Raw genomic sequence first — 17054 nt, 5'->3', positions numbered from 1 at the left:
GGACTTACAGGGAAAAGCGTCCAGATGTGGACACACATGTCCTTGATCTCACGTCCTCAATTTACAAATCACTGTCATTGTGGAGTACAAATACGAGGATACCGATAAATCGTATGTGTATTTTTAACAAGTATCAATGCTCTTCCAATCCCTCAACATTGACAGAGCCCATGAGATTCTGGTGTAAATTCAGACAACATGGCCAACTGGATTCCTGTGCGAAAACCTATGAGTATTTTCAAATACACTTGAATTTGCAGGACTTTATTTATCAGGTTAAGGATATTCTATCTATCTATATCTATCCATCCATCACTAGTGAAAAGCTATTCACTGGTTTGCCATCACATATCCCCCTATTCCCCAGGTATGATGGGAGGCAGGAAATATCCTAATTAATTAACACCTTGCGCCTGGAATGTCAAGGACTGGCTCTTAATTGTCTTACCATGCAATATTGCAATTAGTCAATTAGTCAAGCTAATTAAAGTATCTTGCATTTGATTGCTGCTCTGCTGAGTACAAAATAATTAAAGAGATCAACAAGTGATACTGAAATACAGACTTTTGCTTTTGTGGATGCTATTATTCTTATTACTATTATTATTTCCAGAAGAGGCCTGGGCCTCCATTAGGACAGTGTCCCAGTAGGATACGAGTTCCCTCAGGTAGACGCTGCCAGGCATATTGTGTCTTTCTGTGCTTTATGACCTTTAAACTAATAAATGGGTTGGAGTCTGACTGCAGCCCTGGAGCTGAATAAGAGGAGCTCCATCTGTCAAACACTGCAGCGAGCTGCACACCACTGCACCGTCGCAGGACCGTTATACACACCAGCCAGCTGCCGCAGATGATCTCTGACATTCATCGAGGGTTGAAGGCCTGGAGGACAGGGCGCACTCTCGCAGCCACTCCTCTCTCTGGGAGGGGGGTTTTATTGTATTTAGCCATTTCCAAGAAAACTGAATCACCCGATTGAATGAATTCAGTGGAATTGCATTGCATTGTTTGTATCCAGTCAATCCTGACATATTAACATCACTTTGTTTTCTTTAGATTTTCTCTGAACATCAGCTGTGTGCCGGGCAATTACTTCTAACTATTTTTTTATTACTTTCAACATGCATTGTACCATGATGTGAGCTGAAAAGTTCTATTTAATGGACAATAAAGCTTTAATATTATTATTATTATTATTTACCAGGGTTATGCCTGTAGCCCTGAAATGAGCTGATATAATAAAGATGACTAATGATTGGTCCACTTTGGATTTTAAATGTACAATTATAATTAATTTTATTATTATTATTATTAGTAGTAGTAGAAGCAGTACATTGTATTTGACCAGGTTTAGTGTGATTATAAACTATCCAACAACTTGTTTAATATCCCCTGTCGTTTCCACTGAAGCTGATTAATGTCTCGCAGCAGTGCCACTCACACTGGTGTCAGATCATACAGCACTGATCTCGTTAAGGAGGATAATGAAAGTGTTATTGCCTCGTGCTCTGACAGCACTGACAATAGATCTATTATATGATATTTAAGGAGGATCCTCAGTCCTGCTTCAGTGACGGTGGATATCAGTAGACTGGGGTCACTGGACCTTCTTCCTGAGTAAACAGACATTAAGTAACAGAGTTAGATTCATGCCAGCTGGAGCTGCAACCCATCATAAAGGAGAGAGACTTCTGATCTTACTGCGGCCTCATTTCGCTTCAGAGTTTAAACTCTACAATTGGTCGTATAATTTAAAAACTCAGAACATGACTTGACCTCTCTGTCTTTAATCAGTAAAAAGGTAGACTGTGACACGGCATTACGAACCAGGCCCTCTGCTTCTGATGAGGAGATCATAAAATAGCCTGTCAGGTTAATATTATCAGACTGAAAGAGGAGAGTCAGAAGTTCCAGGAATCTAACAGGCTGTGATTACTGCTAGTCCAGAGGACAGGTGGAGCTGCACTGAGGCGGATGTTCCCTCAGCATTTAATTGCAGTGGCAGGGAAACTGTCCTTGGATGTCACAGGATCTTTTTCTTGTTCATTAAATGACAAATAAATGTTACCTCTCAGGTGTGTGTGGGCATCCACTGAGCTGACAGTGCCGAGTTTGAGTGGCAGCAACAACTTCTCCAAAGACGAGTCTGAGAGTATAACGGGATTCTTCAGGCCTCCATTAACATCGAGGAAGTATCTAAAATAGACCCAAATTAAAAAAGAAAAGAAAAAAAAAAACAGCGCTGCCCACTGTGATGCTGTGTGGTTGTCCCTGGTCATCAGTCACACAGCTAGAGACACGGTCTTCCCTGTTTGCATGCTTTCCCATCATGTTAGGGGCTCTCAGCAGCAAAATAAGGGGTTTGTCTGGATCAGCTACTATATATAGTGCGACGGAGCACTGAAAGAGGGTCTTTTCTCCCAGTCAAAAATCCTCTGACTGCACATATTGGTGGCAATGTCATGCTGATCACTGACATTGGGCATGTAGTACACAAGTTAATGTACCTGGAGAGCCATGTCCATCAGAGCCCTGCTGGGCTGATATCACAGCAGTCACATACTAAAACAACAGTGTGAAGCAGTTCAGAACAGGGTTATGAGGCAGTAGTGCCTGTAAGAACCAGAGGCCAAGCAGGCACGTCTGCAAGGTGAACACCATTTTAGAAGAGGCCACTGTAACAAAAAGTCTCGGTTTTGTTTTAGAGCAGTGTTAACTGTGCTGTAAACGGATAGCTGATAATCGGCGTACACAACCAGCAGCAGCTGACTCTTGGAGGGATTGGGTCCTAAGACTGCATTTTGGATTTTAGGGGTCTGATGAGAAGCCTGATTTTCCAAGGTTGGTAAGGGATCTACTGATGAATATGGGAAGCAGAGATTTGTATTATAGCAATTATACACAGTAACATACTGACAGCTTACCTAATGCACAGAAAAAATGTTGCAAAATTCAAGACATTGACCCTCACCTACCGCTGTCTCGAACACACTGCACCAAGCTACCTTCAGTCACTCATCTCTCCATACATCCCCTCCAGACCACTGCGCTCCTCCAGTGCCAGACGACCAACTCTGCCTCCTCTTCACTCTCCCTCCTCCAGAGCCGCTCCTTCTCATCCCTGGACCCTAAGTGGTGGAACGACCTGCCCACCGAAGTCAAAACAGCAGAGTCCTTGACCTCATTCCGGCGATTACTCAAGACGCATCTTTTCCGACAGTACTTTTAATATTAGTCCTCTATCCCTGCTAGATAGCACTTCAGTTTTATTATGCTTCTTGCGTTCTTGATTGTTTTCCTCCTTGCTCCCTTTCCCGTAGCCCTCGTCTGTAACCCTACTTAGCCTGGATGCACTCACACCACCTCAAGCTCAACCTCTCCAAATCGGATCTCCTGTTTCCCCCCCCCCCCCAACTCTTCATCACCTTCTGCTGATCTCTCCATCTCAATCCCCTTGGAATCCACCACACTCTCTCCTTCTTCAGCTAAAAACCTAGGAGTCACCCTCGACCCTGCGCTCTCCTACACCCAGCACATCATCACACTGACACGTACCTGCAGATTCTTCCTGAGCAACATATGCTGGATCCATCCCTTCCTCACCGACTACTCGACTCAGCTGCTCGTCCAGTCCCTGGTCCTCTCCCGCCTGGACTACTGCAACTCCCTCCTGGCCGGCCTGCCTGCATCCACTACCCGCCGCTCCAGCTCATCCAGAACTCTGCAGCTCATCTGGTATTCTCTCTGCCACGATTCGCACACACTACTCCACTGCTCCGCTCCCTCCACTGGCTCCCGATAGCGGCACGCATTCAGTTCAAGACTTTGACCCTCACCTACCGCTGTCTCGACCACATTGCACCAAGCTACCTTACCCATACATCCCCTCCAGGCCACTGCAGTCTTCCACTGCCAGAAGACTAACTCTGCCTCCTCTGCACTCTCCTTCCTCCAGAGCAGCTCCTTCTCATCTCTGGACCATAAATGGTGGAATGACCTTCCCACTGTCAAAACAGCAGAGTCCTTGACCTCCTTCCGGCACTTACTCAGAACACATTTTCAGACAGTACTTGTAATATTAGTCCTTTTAATCCCTTGTAAGATAGCACTTCACAACATTTTTACCATGCTTCTTTTGTTACTAATACTTGTATTATTGATTGTTTTTCCCCCTTGCTCCCTTTCCCGTAGCCCTTGACTCTGACCCTACATCTTGACAGCACTTAGCTTTACTTTCCAGGATGTAGGACCACACTTACTGTACTTGCCTGTGTAAACTGGAAGTTGTAAAATGTATTATACTTTGAATTGCTTTGTATAATGTAAATTTGAATTTGTAATGTTTGATGCCACTTTGTATTGCACTTATGTTGTAAGTCGCCTTGGATTAGGGGCGTCTGCCAAGAAATAAAAATAATAATAATTAAATGAGCATGGCCAAAGACTGTGGTAAAGTCCAAAATTCATCACAAGAGATACAAGTCTGTGAAGTAAATATCAGATTTAATCCTGGTGACCCTGCAGAATGCATGGAGCAAAGGAACTGGATACCTTGCGCTTGTTGTTTTTATGTGACAAGTTAAAGTGGGCTTGGTGTCTCAGAAGTAGTTGATCTGTTGCATGGCTTCATACAACGATCTACGTGAGGAAGCTGTACAATGTCCTAATGAGAGAGAGTGCAGGTCAATTCTCACTGGAGATCATTTCCTACACCAAAACAAGACAACACAAACATATACAATACATAAACACAATGGATAAGAACATGTGTCAGAAAAACGTCACCAGTGAAAATATAATAAAAGATTTTCTTTATTCACAATAGAAGTGTAACAAATATAATTATTAAAAATTTTGCAGCTCATTTTTATCATTTAGTCAGTAACGTCATAGGATTTATATAAATGTAGGCATATTTGCCTGTATGGAATATGTACATTTTAAAAACAGGAAAACAAACAAACAAAAACAATCCCCACAGATTAAATTGCATATCAACAAAAAGACAATGGAATGATTATCAGCAATTTTGTACAGTTACATCTTGTCACAAACCATAAACGAGTTCACACAAAAAAGGCTTCTTCACGTAGGATTCCTCTTTACGTTCAATTTGAAATTAAAAGCACACTTTCTGTTTTTATTTTCAACAAAGATGCAAGGAAATGACTTGTTAATGTGCATTATAGAACAATATTTTCAGTTTATCTGCCAATAACTCCCAGGCTCATTCAGCAGTTCACCCCTGCATGCAATATTTTAATATCACTCGAGACCTGTTTCATGAGGTGATTATCCAGTAAAAGATGCCTTTAAAGGAACATCCAAAAATAAAAGGATTAAATATGAAATATGAAAATGAGAAAAATCAAAAACACACTGACGAGACACTGTTATAGAGCAAGAACAGTAACCTCTTCCCTTCCAGTGAAGAACAGCAACTGATGCAGCACGGCTGGCAGTACGCAGGGCTGACCTCCGCATTACACCTCGTGAACACAGAATACCTTCCGAGACAGTACATTTACACGGGAAACAAACCGAGGATGACTAAAATAACTGCATGTACTGTACATTCAATGATGCATAAAACTAACCACAACAAATAAAACCAATTATTTTCATTAAAAATGTCAAAAGAAACACCCCAAAAACGGGAGATGTGAGGCTGTAATCTTCCCCAGAGGTAACACAGCACCTGCACCGACTAACTATGCTTTGACTTAAGTCAGATGTCTGTTATGTTTCTGAGTATCATGCCTGTGGCTCGAGGCCCGCTCAGTCTGCGGTCAGTGCTTGAGTTAAAGAGCCCAGAGGAGGTTTAAGAGTTTTATTGCCCCTCAGCATATATTACCATGTCTTTTACACAGCATATATTGGAATAATTTAACAGTTAATCCAGTGTAGAACAGCGACAGTTTAAGTACTTACTCTCCTTGCATCTTTTTTATACGTTTCGTGTTATAATTCCTGCTTGTGCTTATTTTAAACTGACTAGAATACCTTCCTATGACAAACCACGATTAATAAAAATAAGAAAACCAGCATTTTGTGCTTTCTAGGAAAGAGAGAGATAGAGAGAAAATTAAAAAGGCAAAATTCCATTCAGTTTCACATTTGAAGAGTCATTTGCACTGACATTCGTTCATTAAATTGACACTTCCCTCTGCACTCACCATTAAGACGGTGATAAACTTTAACACACCTTCCAAAGGGAAACCCACCAAAGGTACTCCGAACTAAACCTATGTGCATTCAAATAAATTAAAAACAATAATTTGCATAAAACAGAAAGTACAATATAAACCCAACTTGATTAATTACCACCACCCACGACTGTCCTAAAACAAAATAACAGACACTTAACACTGCTCAGTTGTGAAGCAAAAACTCTCTGAAATCGACATCTGACAGAACAAAGCACACCTACATCTGCTGAAAATACATGTAAATGGCTTAGTTGTTGATAAAATGATCAATATAAGTGGCACAAACAATTTACATTCTTGGGAAGATGGGATGAAATAAGCAGGAACTCGAGTCCCCTCACTAATACGAGCCACGAGAAGTCCAGGATCTCTCAGAGAGGATGTATTTTCTTGCGTATAGGAAATGCGGGGATGCCAGTGCCTCTTGCCTCCAGTAGGTGGCAATACAGAAGAGCACAAGCCTGTGAGGATGCGTCTTCACCTGTCTTGTAATCACTCTGCAAAATAAATTAAAAGCTTGGCAGGTGCAGGACGTTGCTTATTTTAAATGAGATCGACTAAAGGCACTATTTTAATCTGATTGGATAATATTGATTAGCACTGGTCACCAGTATTAAAACAGAGCCCCGTCTCCTTACACTAGGAATTTTACACCGCCGAACCCCCAAATCCTGTCGGAGCAGCGAAAGATCAAGCAAAATATGAAAACATAACTAGCAAACTAAGAGACCAGCACAAGCAAAAAATAAAATGAAAATCATATTAAAAAATCTGAAGCGCAATTTTTTTTTTTTTTTTTTTTTTTGGACACACATTCAAAAAAAAGTTCATTTGTAATTTATAAAGCTTTCTATAGTCAATTCATTATGGCTTTTTTTGCAACAGAGCAAAAATTACAGCTGAAAGCGGCCTCCATCTCCTCATAGAGGAGGAAAGTGTTTTGCAGTCTATGCAACACTTCAGCAGTCAAGGATGTGTGTTACAAAACGGGGAACATGCAGACTGCTAATTCTCTTCTACGAGGTGGGAAAACAGACAAACACTTGGCGGGACCTTGTTTCCTGTAAGTCCTGCAGAGTCTTGAGGACGAGATGAGTCGAGGCGGCCCGTGGACCCCACACTGACGGGAGACGCAGGGAGGTTTACGCAGTGAGGGAGTCTCCGCTCAGTCCGAGTCTCGGGACTGTTCTGACCCCCACAGGGAGGAGACATGAGAAGACAGAGGGATAGATTCAGCTCTATGCCCATCCCGGGGAGAGACTCCGGAGGTGTCACTGCAGCTGCCTTATAACTGCTGCTGGGGCTTGACCGTGTTCTCCCTGGTGATGACCGGGAATGGGTGGGCCTCGGTGTTGAAGACCCAGTGCTCAAAGGGCAGGTGGTCGTCCTCAGAGAACAGCAAATAGAGATACCTACACGAGAGAAGGTGACAGGTCAGTCATTTTTTTTAGCGTACAATGGAGGAAAAAGAAAAAACTGATAAACGTATTTAAGAATTCTCAAAACCCTTCCCCATCCAAAAAGAAACAGATCTGTGGCGCGATTCTAACAGCTCAGTCCTCGCGGTGGTACACAGATGCAGGGTTTAACAGCGATTGCCAGAGCTCAATATTTAGGAACACAAATGCTGCCTTAAAACTAAACACTTTGGTAACAGTCAGATGAGTCGTTGTGTACAGTCTGAGAGATGAAAGGATTTGCGAATTCTGCTAAACAGGCTTTGACGTGAGAGAATGTTGTTAAGCTCACAAGTGAAGAAAACATTTGATACGGCTTTGGTGTAACCAATTGATCTTCTAGATCTCTTTAATCCTTAATCTTTTTGCCTTTTTCATACAAATCCTTCCATTCTATCTCTCGGAGACGTACAGTAAGGAAGATGAAAATGGTGAAATGTGTTTTATGCTGCAGACGCTGCTCATTTTTCAGTGGGACACAAGGTTGGAGAGGAGCCGCCGGGTGCCCGACTTACCTCCGCAATAAGAGTTAATGCACAATCAGAAAGCCGTTCTCACAGACCACGCTACCACTCCAAGCGCCTTTCAATCTCCATTATCTGTTATCCCAGTTTCCTTGATTAAGCTCCTCAGGGAACTTGGTCACTAGCATGCATCGGCTGGGTCTCGGATGTTATTTTCTTGTATAAATGAGCATTAACCAGCTGGCTTGCATTACAATCAGCTTTGAGTGTTACAGAGGACTAAGTAAATGCTGACCTGCAAGAGGTTTTGCAATTTCAAGACATCCCTGTTTGCCGATGCACTGCAGCTTTCAAAGCCTGTAAAAGCATTGGGTTCGGAGCACCGTGCATCTGCTGTGCGCTACAGCCGTATCTGCTGCTCGGAAAACACTGCCAGTCTGAGTCTTCAGGCCTGGATCAGTCCTAATGTAGAGGACTTTCTCATTTGAGTACTGGACATGTATTTTCTTTTTTCTCCTCTTCTGCTGGCACAACGTTCAGCATTTCTGCTTGGGATATCACCTCTTCCCCTGGCCTTGAGCTGTCAGCATTACTGACAGATGCTCATACACCGCACTCGCCTGACCTCTCCAACCCCAGCGAAGATGAACTAATCAGAACTAATTATCCACGGCCAATGCAGGAGAAACACCGCAGGAGGAATTACAGGAGATTTCACAGTGGACACTGAGGGAATCGGATCCATCAAAGCAGGGAGACTACTATTATCAGTGAAATCTGATTTCAAAGAAATATACCAGCAAAAGGATGTAAGCCTGTGCCAGTCCATTAATTAAGAATCAGATCAGTGGAGAGGATAGGCCAGCATTAAGTCACAAATATATACTTGGCTTCTGTTTTAAACAAGCAAAAAATACAAAGTAATGGACTAAAAAAATCAGAGCACAAGGTAGGGCAACACAAATACACACAGCAGTGGGTTAAGAGTTCATGATCTTCCACTATTGTGGGGGTTAACTGTAATGTCCTAGCAATAGCTAGTAATAGCAGCATAATTTCCAAAACATTTACCCAGGAAAATTATCCTGTATGCACTGCCTGTTCATCAGGAAGCCCCACTGATCTGACCTCACTAAAGAGACAATTAAATGGTTACAAACAGGGGAGGAAAAACAAATAAATGAACACAAACAACTGAAGATCAAGTTCAGACTGTTTCCCTTTAAGGCTATATTTCATTGAACTGTTAAACAGACCACCGTTTATCGATTTCCTACAAGATGTTGAAAATGTCTCATAAGCAAAACGCCCAACCTGAGAGAAGCTGAATACAAATGTGTAATCCGTGGCTGCTGACATTTTTGAGAATGACATATCCTAAGGTCAGTCAGTGAGAAAATCTCTCCAAAGATTTTAAATTAAAAAGCCTGCCCTCGCGTCCAATTTACAGCAGGTTTATTACTGTGAAAGTATTGAGAATCTGAAAGCTGCTCTAAATCACAGGTGCCGACAGGGTGTGAAAGCTACTCGGTTGACACCGCGCATTCCCTATGAAACAGACCGCACCTGCTGAAGCACACAGGCGGCAAAACAGAGAGGAGAAGACAAACCAAAACTACAGGGATTCAGTGGAAATGTGTGCCAGAGGAAAACGTGTTCATTCTCCAACAGTATTGACCATTACAGCCTGAAATAATATAGGTGCATCTGTCGATAACATAATTGTTCGGCTTCAGAGATTGTTTGTAGGTCTGTATAGAGATGACAATGTCAGCCTGCTACACTGTACAGAACGCCAGGCACATGCAATGCTGTTTCAGGGCTGTTTAAGGGCTGTTTCAGGCTGGCGGGGCCCTGAGTGGGTTGTGTTTGATGTTGAAGAAGCTCGCTAACTGGGATAGGGCCGGCCCAGCCTGCCAAATGTACGCACGTACACATCCCAGCACACGCTCTCGCCAGCAGGCGGTTGCCCCGGGAGACACCCAAAACGACACCTGAAAGAGCCTCTTCAACAGGAATTGGTAATACCATCATTCCCAGAAGATTAACAAAGCAGATCGACTGCTGGGAAGCTTCGCATGGGGCTTATTAACATTGCAACAATGAAGACAGGCTGAAGAACACCATCTCCTGCAGCCATACGATTGGGCAAACCATAGACTTCTTAGAAGACATTAAAATGACTTAGGACTACCTACTAACAAAGCATTACCCATCATACTTTACTCAAAACATTCCTCATTTGAGTACAAATCCAGAATATTGCTTTCCAAAGCCTTTAGCAACTGTGTTCCCACAATACAACACTGCATGGATGTGCCATTATAGATCACCATAATCCCTAACCGCCATGCAATGTAATTTTCTGGGGAACACTACATGGGCACGTTTTTATAAATCACTCAAGACTGCCAAACGCCTGCCTTCACTGCCGGACATTTTGCAAAGTGACAAGCAATATTAAAACAGGCAGCTCTGATTATACAATATGTATCGCCCAATTACATTTAGTGTTTTGTTTCTATTAAGACCTTTAAAAAGCAGATGGAAACTGGAATTACTTCCCAACTGCGCATCACACTGTGGGCCTTGAAAATGAAAATCACCAACACAGGCAGCTGAGTGCATGTCTGGAGTGGAGCAGTGCTCCAATGCCTGTGATCAAATCAAAGGATGCAACTGTTACTGCTTGCGGAGATGGCTAATTAACCCATCTGATTTTCCAGTATCACATGCTAATATGTGTAGGTGCTGGAGGCCACAGCAAAAGACATGGCTCCATATCTACAGACAGCAACCGGGATCCTCATGGTGACATCACAGAGTCATGTGTTACTTTCTCATCCTTAGACAAGCTGTGGCTTCATTCAACTGCAGCTTCAAAACCCATCGTGTGTATCAGCTGCAAGAGAAGCACTCTGTGTGGGAGAAGTTTCACACAGACACACTAGAGAATCCAAGCTGCACCATCTTTAAAAAACAATGCGGTCTACAATAGCAACGGTCACAGAAAATGACGACAATATTTATTTGAAATAAATCTGACATTTTCATGATCCCAAATCACTTTCCCTCCCTCTGACAGTCTACTTCAAGCTCTTCTTGCTCTTTCTGCCCCTCAGCTCAGGATGCTCACAGCACTCCTTGGCACTCTGTATGACTTGTCTGAGAGCTGCCCTGCCACACTGCGACTATCAGGGCGCCTGAGCTCCAGCAATGTAAAGACCACAGAACAGGCTCATGCTTTTTACTGACAGACACACGCTGCTGAAATTTTGACAGCTATGATGATACGGCCTCAGTGCACAGATATCCTGAGCCAGATTAAATAGACAACCTGCACATCACTGGGAGATTGCCAACACTTCACACTTGCCAGAGGCTTCTCTACCCAGTGGAGGGCAGCCATCAAATGTTGGTCTTGGCATTTATCACCGGCCATGGATCCGAGTTCTGATATAATCTGTGCCTCTGTCCCTCATTAGTAGATACAGGGGCTTTAAAGCCATTGAAAGATGTGCTTTACTCACCTGACTCATCACAGACCAATATTTTTATCCTAGACAAAGTTGCACACCGAACTGTAGCCAGAACACTTGTGCACACACATGCCTCAGTGTATTTCCTTGATCAAATCACAATATTTGAAAGTTAGTGCCTCTGGAAGGGAGATGAATGACAATGGATAGCACACAGCTGCAGTGCAGGTTTTGGAGGCAGCGTTCAAGGAGGCGACAGTGTCAGTTTGCTTACTTGAGTGTCTCCGCCAGGAAGAAGCTCTGCTGCACATCATCATAGTTGGGGTGACTGGCGTAAACATCTCTAATCCCGCTGTATCCTCCATCTACTCTGCAGTGTTGCTCCAGTGCCTGCGTTGATAGGAAAAGGAAATGAAGCTTAGGAAAATGAATCTTCAGACAGCCAATTTTTAAATTTTTTTTTTATCCTGGTAAATGTATTCAAGGAGCTTTCTGCCATACAAGCACATTTCTGTCACTCTGCCTTGGGACAAGGAATCGCATTAAAAGGGATGACAGTGAACAGCAAAGTATACAAACCATAGTGTCTGGCTACATAAAAAGGGAAATCCTCAGTCAATTAGGGATTTATGGATAACACAAAGCACATCAATTGTAATCTAATACCATTAAGACACCCAATTAGACCTGCCACATATCTGTTTTTAAGATCTATCACCTTACTTCTGTAGGGTACACTGAGGTCCCCATTAAACATGGGAGGAAAAAACCAACACAACCACCAGATCACCACTTGGGTGTTAAATGTAAGAACTGGTACTGGAGGCACTTTCACTGGGTCTTAGAGGACCTGATTACCTGCACAGCCTCCCAGCCCCACTGCCTGTACTTGGGATCGTGAGTAAACCTCCACATGTACATGTAGGTCTCGATGACCTCGGGCCGTAGGATGAAGTACTTCTCATTCTGACGTGTGGCGATGGCTTCCACGCCCCCGTCGAAGCGGAAGGCCTCTGGGCCCAGCTTGAGGGCTAGAGGAAATGAAAGAACAAACATTAATATCTGCTGCAAGTGAATAAAGATTTGAATCATAAAACAAAACATTTTAATTGAAAACAACAGCGGAGGCGGGGGACAGTCCGAGCTCACGGCTCGCGTGGTGGGGGTCTTGAGCGGTGTCAGAGGGTTAAATGACTGGTCTTTGGATGCGGAGAGCCTGGCTCCCGACTGCAGGGATATGAAAGTATTGGCTGCTGCTGCTGTGGTCACGTCAGCAGACACTCTCTCTGCCATTCAATCAAGAGCACAGGGACAGGCCAGCACCTTTCAGCCAGCACACATCAGTGGCTGTCCATCGAGGGGTCAACTCTGTGCCTGGTGCTTTCTGCAGGTGCAGTGGCTAATCCTTCTGTATATTAAAACCCATGATTGTGCAAGGGGGGGTTTGGGGGTGAAAAAGGAGAGAATGTGACAGGCCATTAGTTAAACAAATGAGAGCCCATGGGTCAGTGGCTTGATGTGATGCAAAATTGCAGATTGGTTTGCAGGGGTAGTGCTATCTGTGCTGCAGTACACACAGTCTCCAGGGGGAGGCAGCAAGTTACATGGTGTCTTAAGTTGAAAAGGTGTGAAAGTTGTGTCAACATCCAGTACCTAGCCGGGACTGAATGGTTTAGCATAAAGTGCAGCCCTCTATGTAAAAACAATACATTAAAAAATAGAGCCACAGCATCGAAGATAAGATCTCAACAGCCCTCTGAGCTGGAACCCAAAATCTCCATCTGCACTTTTCATGCAGCAGACGAAGCCGATGTTGCAATTCGCAATGAGGCAGTGTGTGCACATCACAAACCCACAACAAAGGGCGTGCTAATCAAACCCACTGAAAAACAAGGAAAAAAATTAAAATGGTGTGACATTTTTCACTTCAGTTTAAACAACTATCACTGCGATGAGGAAGCGTTGCTGGGAGCAGGTGGCTGCCTTGAACAGCTGCTACGTGTGAGCTTACTGGTGCGGGCATACGACTCGTGACAAGTCCGAGCGATCTCCGCTGCCAGCTCCATCTGGTGGCCAGTCCGGTCATTCGGGGCTCCATCTGAGCCCAGCGCAAACATGCCCCCAGCGAAGCAGGTCAGGTGGCCCATCTTGTGCTCCAGTAGGCCCCCCTTCCATTCGGCAATGTAGGTGAGACCGTTGCTGGACTTCCTGATCAGGCTTGTCTCGATGGCCTGTGGGGAGAAGAGTGATAATGGATTTTCTGCAACTGGGGTAGCTCTTTTGCCCCTTGCTCTCTGGGAGAAAAGCTCATCCCGAGCCTACCTCCCTCCCTCACCTTGGTAAAACTGTGCTGACAACACCTCCATCAAACAGCACAACCAGTCAATCTTTCCAGCACAATAGGTGCCCAATAACACGATATTGAGAGAACAGGTGATTTGATTGGTCAATCAATTTCAAAATTAGACATTAATAGATGATCAATTAACAAAATGCAAAGTGAGTGAACAGAAGAAAAATCTACATCAAATCCATATTTGGTGTGACCATCCTTTGCCTTCAACAGCATCAATTTTTCTAGGTACACTTGCACTGTTTTTTGAAGGAACTCGGCAGGTAGGTTGGCCCAAACATCTTGGAGAACTAACCACAGTTCTTCTGTGGATTTAGGCAGCCTCAGTTGCTTCTCTCCATGTAATCCCAGACAGACTTGATGATGTTGAGATCAGGGCTCTGTGGGGGCCATACCATAACTTCCAGGACTCCTTGGTCTTCTTTAAGATAGTTCGTAATGACTCTCGCTGTATGTTTTGGGTCGTTGTCATGCTGCAGAATAAATCTGGGGCCAATCAGATGCCTCCCTGATGGTATTACATGATGGGTAAGTATCTGCCTGTACTTCGCAGCATTGAGGAGACCATTCATTCTGACCAAATCCCCAACTCCATTTGCAGAAATGCAGCCCCAAACTAGCAAGGAACCTCCACCATGCTTCACTGTTGCCTGCAGACACTCATTCGTGTACCGCTCTCCAGCCCTTCAGCGAACAAACTGCCTTCTGTTACAGCCAAATATTTCAAAATTACTCATTAGTCCAGAGCAGCTGCTGCCATTTTTCTCCACCCCAGTTCCTGTGTTTTCATGCATAGTTGAGTCACTTGGCCTTGTTGCCCCGTGAGAGGTATGGCTTTTTGGCCGCAAGTTTTCCATGAAGGCCACTTCTGACCAGACTTCTCAGCACAGTAGATGGGTGTACCAGAGTCCCACTGTTTTCTGCCAATTCTGAGCTGATGGCACTGCTGGACATCTTCCGATTGTGAAGGGAAGTGAGCATGATGTGTCTTTCATCTGCTGCAGTAAGTTTCCTTGGCCGACCACGTTGCCCGTTTCTTTGTGCTTCTTCAAAAGAGCTTGGACAGCACATCTGGAAACCCCCATCTGCCTTGAAATGTCTGCCAGGGAGAGACCTGGCTGATGCAGTATAACTACCTTGGGTCTTGTTGCTGTGCTCAGTCTTGCCATGGTGTTTGACTTTTGACAGTAAACTGTCTTCCGCAACCTCACCTTGTTAGCTGAGTTTGGAGTTTCCTCACCCAGTTTTATTCCTCTGACACAGCTGTTTCGTTTCAGTTAATGATTGTGTTTCAACCTACATATTGATTATCATTAGCATCTGTTTGGTATAATTGTTTAATCATACACCTGACTATATGTCTACAAAATCCCTAACTTTGTGCAAGTGTACCTAGAAGAACTGATGCTGTTTTGAAGGCAAAGGGTGGTCACACCAAATATGTTCACTCACTTTGCATTTAGTTAATTGATAAATATAATCTATTAACATGTCTATTTTTGAACGCATTCTTACTTTACAGCATTTTTTCACACCTGCCTAAAACTTTTGCATAGTACTGTACACCTCAAGGTTGATGTGTTAGAAGCAGGAAATATGGGCAAGCGTAAGGATCTGAGCCACTTTGACAAGGGCCAAATTGTGATGGCTAGACGACTGGGTCAGAGCATCTCCAAAACTGCAGCTCTTGTGGGGTGTTCCCCTACCAAAAGTGGTCCAAGGAAGGAAAACCGGTGACAGGGTCATGGGCGGCCAAGGCTCATTGATGCACGTGGGGGGCGAAGGCTGGCCCGTGTGGTCCGATCCAACAGACAAGCTACTGTAGCTCAAATTGCTGAAAAAGTTAATGCTGGTTTTGATAGAAAGGTGTCAGAACACACAGTGCATCGCAGTTTGTTGCGTATGGGGCTATGTAGCTGCAGACCAGTCAGGGTGCCCATGCTGACCCGTCTACAGCCAAAAGCGCCTACAATGGGCACGTGAGCATCAGAACTGGACCACGGAGCAATGGAGGAAGGCGGCCTGGTCTGATGAATCACGAGTTCAAGGTGTTGACTTGGCCTCCAAATTCCCCAAATCTCAATCCAATCGAGCATCTGTGGGATGTGCTGGACAAACAAGTCTGATCCACGGAGGCCCCACCTTGCAACTTACAGGACTTAAAGGATCTGCTGCTAACGTCTTGGTGCCAGATACCACAGCACACCTTCAGAGGTCTAGTGGAGTCCATGCCTTGATGGGTCAGGGTTGTTTTGGTGGCAAAAGCGGGACCTACACAATATTAGGCAGGTGGTCATAATGTTATGGCTGATCGGTGTATGTATATAGCTTTAGCCCATCCCAACTAGCACTGGAGAAGTAAAGACAACAAAACACACACACAAAAAAATCTTTCAGCTCAGTAAACTGCACTCCCCGGTGCTCTTTAGTTAATTTCCTTTCTACTCTAATAACAAATTATGTCTTGCCGCATCCTACTTGTACTACTCTAATTTGGCTCAATCCTTTGCTGAAAAACAGGACAAAATAATTTTGTTAAACAAGGCTTTCCAAAAACAATTTTTGGCAACATCCTTTAGGCTTCCTAGTAATATATATATAAAAATACATGTTCTCTTATTTTGTTTTTAATTTCAGCTTTGATAAGAGCCTTTTAACTCAAAGGGAGGAAGATTTAGTATGTGGCAAGAATACAAGAGAAAAAGGAAAATGGAGAACAAAGCGTATGAATGTAGGCCCAAATATTTTCAAAATGATGGAAACCTGTAATTGCTTTCACTTTGGTAAAGACAAAAAAAAATGCTGTATTGTAGTGCTGAACATCTGTGAATATTTTAAGTTTCAACACTTAAGATCACCAAGTGCAAACTGTTAACCTTTATTTAAGGTAAACACTCACTTTAAAGAACCTAATTTGAGAGGATGAGTTTTTATGTAAAATATTATTTAGATTACATCAAATTAAAATACAAAACACTATTATACAGTGTTTTGCCTAAGGAGAATAAGTAACATTCATTAAATAGATGGTTGCAGCTACCAAAGTAAATTCTATTCCCAATTGGGCAGCTTACTCCTCCTTAAATGATCTT

The 17054-nt window shown here is 43.5% G+C and overlaps 1 protein-coding gene across 2 annotated transcripts in view; it reads right to left on the bottom strand.

Moving 5' to 3' along the window:
- Window positions 1–4794: 4794 nt before the first annotated feature.
- man1a1 (mannosidase, alpha, class 1A, member 1) overlaps window positions 4795–17054 on the bottom strand; it is a 119199-nt gene continuing 106939 nt past the window's right edge. For both annotated transcript variants that reach the window (XM_066707643.1, XM_066707638.1), the window contains 4 exons: window positions 13621–13840; window positions 12468–12640; window positions 11884–11999; window positions 4795–7621 (listed from right to left, as the gene is read on the bottom strand). In XM_066707643.1, coding sequence (XP_066563740.1) covers window positions 7495–7621; window positions 11884–11999; window positions 12468–12640; window positions 13621–13840 — 636 coding nt within the window. In that variant the 3' untranslated portion in view covers window positions 4795–7494. The remainder of the gene's footprint in view (window positions 7622–11883; window positions 12000–12467; window positions 12641–13620; window positions 13841–17054) is intronic.

Source organism: Amia ocellicauda, chromosome 1 (genome assembly GCF_036373705.1).
Source record: "Amia ocellicauda isolate fAmiCal2 chromosome 1, fAmiCal2.hap1, whole genome shotgun sequence".
Lineage (NCBI taxonomy): Eukaryota > Metazoa > Chordata > Actinopteri > Amiiformes > Amiidae > Amia > Amia ocellicauda.
This window is presented reverse-complemented; position numbering and strand designations above follow the sequence as displayed.